This window comes from Portunus trituberculatus, chromosome 17 (assembly GCF_017591435.1).
Source record: "Portunus trituberculatus isolate SZX2019 chromosome 17, ASM1759143v1, whole genome shotgun sequence".
In the NCBI taxonomy this organism is placed as follows: domain Eukaryota; kingdom Metazoa; phylum Arthropoda; class Malacostraca; order Decapoda; family Portunidae; genus Portunus; species Portunus trituberculatus.
Window position 1 is genome coordinate 25,695,699 of NC_059271.1, and position 4,326 is coordinate 25,700,024.

General features: G+C 35.9%; 1 protein-coding gene across 1 annotated transcript in view; it reads left to right on the forward strand.

The window, feature by feature from the left end:
• The first annotated feature begins 752 nt into the window (after positions 1-752).
• Positions 753-4,326, forward strand: part of LOC123505133 (DNA damage-binding protein 1-like) — a 62,861-nt gene continuing 59,287 nt past the window's right edge. Inside the window, exon 1 of the mRNA XM_045256221.1 lies at positions 753-1,031. Coding sequence (XP_045112156.1) covers positions 962-1,031 — 70 coding nt within the window. The 5' untranslated portion in view covers positions 753-961. The remainder of the gene's footprint in view (positions 1,032-4,326) is intronic.

The following is a 4,326-nucleotide window of genomic DNA, read 5'->3' on the forward strand; positions in this document are numbered from 1 at the left end:
TGAAAGGGAGATTCTTATTAAAAATGCCAAACAATAATATAATCACAAGAATGGCAAAAATACATAATACATCCTAAAAGTATGGCAAAGTTGTTACATTCATAACTAAATATTCCTTTATTTCACTATATCCTTTCAAAGAAAAAATATATTCATTTTGATATATATATATATATATATATATATATATATATATATATATATATATATATATATATATATATATATATATATATATATATATATATATATATATATATATATATATATATATATAGCCATATAATATTCCCTAGCCAATACTTTATCACAGTTCCGTATCACAAATTAAGCTAGTGGAATCGACAGGCCAAGATATCGATACCATTCATTGGAATTGATACCCTGCTGTCTGCGGCGGAATCGACGGAATCGATTCCGGAATCGTATCGTGCCCACCCCTAGGCAATAGTGATCACGAGTTAGAGTTAGAGAGTAGATATACCTGCTGGAATTCCCACTGTCTTCTGTCATTTTATTTTGCACTTAGCAATATTTTTTTTAATTCACCCAGTTGGTTTTTCTCTAATATTTGCGTTGCTTTTTTGCCAGTGGTTCCCTTACATAAAAAAAGAAAAAGTGCTCTGCTATCGTCGTTGTCACAGGCGGTGACTAGCACTGACTACTGTTGATGATGATGATGGGCCATGGAAAACTGAGTGAGTTCAAGAAGGACCTTCCCGCTCATTGTGATGTGGAGATTATATGCTTAATTTATAAGAAAAAGATACCTTACGGAAATTTAAAATACGGTTATAGGCGATTCAATCTCTCAATCATCTTTTTCAATATAAATACATGTCAGAAGCTGGAAATTTTAGAGGATGTCCACTACGTGAGCCTGAGATAATTGTGGCAAGCCGCCAGTGTATTCGCGTGAGAGCGTCATGGGAAGAGAGTAAACTACTGGAATAGTTTAGAGATGGCTACTGCAGCTTATAATTATGTCGTCACTGCCCACAAACCAACTGCTGTTACAGCATGTGCCACCGGTAAGACCTTTGTTTTGAGTACATGTAACAGGAATTTGTTTACGTGACTCAGTTGACCGGCCAGTGGATTCTCGAGGCCGCTACCTTCCAAGAATACATTGCTCATTAGCGCTGATGCTGCATATATATATATATATATATATATATATATATATATATATATATATATATATTTATATTTATATTTATATATATATTTATTTATTTATTTATTATCGCTATTACTTAAGTCATTGCAATCGTCATAAGATTATTACCAAGACGTTTCAGTCTACGCCAATGCCTGTTAAGGGTCTTTATATTCTCTGACATTGCTGCTACTGCCTGGCTGTTTATAAAACAATATAAATAAAAAAAAGGGTGGATATGAAATATCCAGTGACATTGCTTTTACCTTTTCGGAATGCAAGTTAACTAGATCTGGTGGTTTTGTTTAGCATTGCCTTAGGACCATAGGGAATACAAAAGCCACTTCAAGTTTAGGGCTTTGGTGTAATATGACAATCATGGCCAGGTATGGATCAAACAAACTGTTTCACCTCTATTTTCTGGCTATTTCTGTGGAAATAGCCAGGAATTTTTTTGGAAACCTATTTTTTTCTGTCCTTTACTAGAAAGCATGGCACTGGCCATATCCTGCAGTTAATGTGACACTATGTTCAATTGCCCATTTTGGTAGTGAACAGCAAGACATTTGTTCATACGTGTGTGTTAAGTCACAATGTGCAGACTCAGGATATTTTGGTCTCATTGGTTTATTTGTTTTAGTAGAGTAACTTTAAATTGCAAATTTTAAATATGAATTGGTTAGGTTCCCCAAGATTGTTGGGGATGAGAGGTAGTTGTAAGATGAAAAGTCATAACTTGAAAGCTATCCATTATGTTCCATTTTCTTGGATTATGTAAGAGGGGAAAACTGTCCAAGGGCAACAAAAATTATTGAACAAAAAGACCCATTTAGTTGCCAGTTGTCATGCACATCTGAGAGAGTTTGCCAAAAGAAACTCACAGACAACTCCTGGAAGATGCCGGTTCAGGCCTGTGACTCCAGCTCTGAATTACATTTCCCAGATCTTGTGGTCATGTGGTCAAACTTGCAATCGAGGCTCCCTATTTTTTCAATATAATTAAACCTTTGCTCTTCATTTTTCCATGCATCGTCTAATTTTCTTTCAAACTCTCAAACTGATTTAGCATTTATCACACTGTCTGTTCCAGTTATTCACCACCCTTTTACAAAAGGAATACTTTCTGATGTCTAATCTTGCTCTTTGCTTAAATATTTTCTTTCCATGACCACGAGTTTGCAATCCTTCCTGCATTCTAAACAAGCCTTCACATGCATCTTTTTCATATACTCCATTGATTATTTTAAAGGTTTCCACCATATCTTCTCTTGATCTTCTATATGTCAACGTTGGTGGGTTTAGTTTCTTCAGCTTTTCTTCATAGGAGAGATCCTTCAAACCTGGTACTAATTTTGCTGCCTTGCACTGAACCCTTTCAAAGGCCTCCACATCCTTCATCATGTAAGGACACCATACCTGATTGGCATATTCTAGGTGTGGTTGAATCAATGCCACATACAAAGATTTCAATATTTCCTCCTCCATGCTAACGAATGTCCTTCTTATTAACCAAACCATCCTATTAGCTTTATTTATTTTTTACGCAAAGGGATAAATGTCTTGAAACCTCTAACTTAGATGAGTCAGGACTTTAGGTCATAGGAAGATGGAAATACAGAAGTAAATAGGGAGTTCCAAAATTTACCAGAGGAAAGTATGAATGATTGAAAGTACTGGTTAATTCTTACATTAGGGAGGTGGATAGAATAAGGATGAGAGGAAGAAATTTTGTTGCAGCAGAGCTGTAGGAGGACGGGAAACTTGCAATTAGCAATATCATAAGAGCGGTTGGCATGAAAACAGAGGTAGAAGATAGAAAGAGACGCAATATTGTAATAGTGAGAAAGAGGCTGTCGACAGTCAGTCAGAGGATAAGAATTGATAAGACGAAAACCTTTTGATTCCATCCTATCTAATAAAACAGTTGGAGTGGAACCTCCCGATATATGTGATGACTACTTCATACATGAGTTGATAAGGCCCTTGTACAGAGTTAGCAATTGATGGGGTGAGAAAAAATGGTAGACACCTCAGAATGCCTAATTTTATATAAGCTGTTTTAGCAAGAGATGAGATCTGAAATTTCCAATTTAGATTATAAGTAAAGTCTAAACTGAGGACATTTAGTATAGAAGAGGGGAACAGTTGAGTGTCTTTGAAGATGAGGGGATTGTCATCTGGAAGATTTTGTTGAGTTGATGGATGGAAAATTGAGTTTTTGAGGAATTGAACACCACTACTAAATTTTCTCTACCCCAATCACAAATCTTAAAGAGATCAGAAGTCAGGTATTCTGTGGCATCCCTGCATGATCTGTTGACTTCCTGAAGAGCTGTTTATCTTTGCAAAGAGATGTGGAAAAGTGTAGGGTGGTATCATCAGTGTAATAGTGGATAGGCCAAAATGTAAAACATCAATTTACTACATGTCTCACCAGAAAGACATAAACCACAAGAGAAAATCATTGGTTGAATGAAACTATAAATTGACTGGTTAGTGACTGGATAATTTTTTATATATATCTTTGGAACAGACAAATTTATATTTTTTCACTGGACATTTCAGGAATGCCAATGACTATCATGTGGTGAAGTTTATTTTGTAGAATTAATAAAAAAAACAGTCCTTTAAGAGTTTTCAGTGTCTCGTGCTGTTGCATCATACCAAAGCTACCTGATATGCGTGTCAACTCTTGTGGTATGACCCAAAGCTTGTGTTTAAATAGATTTGCATTAGAATTTATTTCCCCTTGAATATTGTAATTTGTCATTTTTCTCAATAATTGGCTGACAGTCTGCTTGACTTGTTGGGTGTTGGAGGCCTTCAGTCTTCTTCCAGATGTTGACGGGAGGGTGTCAGGAATATTTATCTGAACCACAGCTGAAAATGTTTTAGAAATAATGTACAGGGTTAAGGTGACCAATGAGAGACTTAGCAACACCAAGAAGTCTTATGGAGCAGCCAAGACTCAAAAAGCATGCTAAAATGCAGTGTAAAAGCTCTTCCCATTAAAGTCAAGACGCTGTCCACCATCTCACTAGTGGCTTACCACCAGCCTCACTGCCTCCTCCACTACTTGCATTTTATGCTTCATTGCAGCATGTGGCTTTCTTGTTATTTATTGTTTTAGGGTTTGATGGTATGAATCAGTTGTTGATTATATTAGT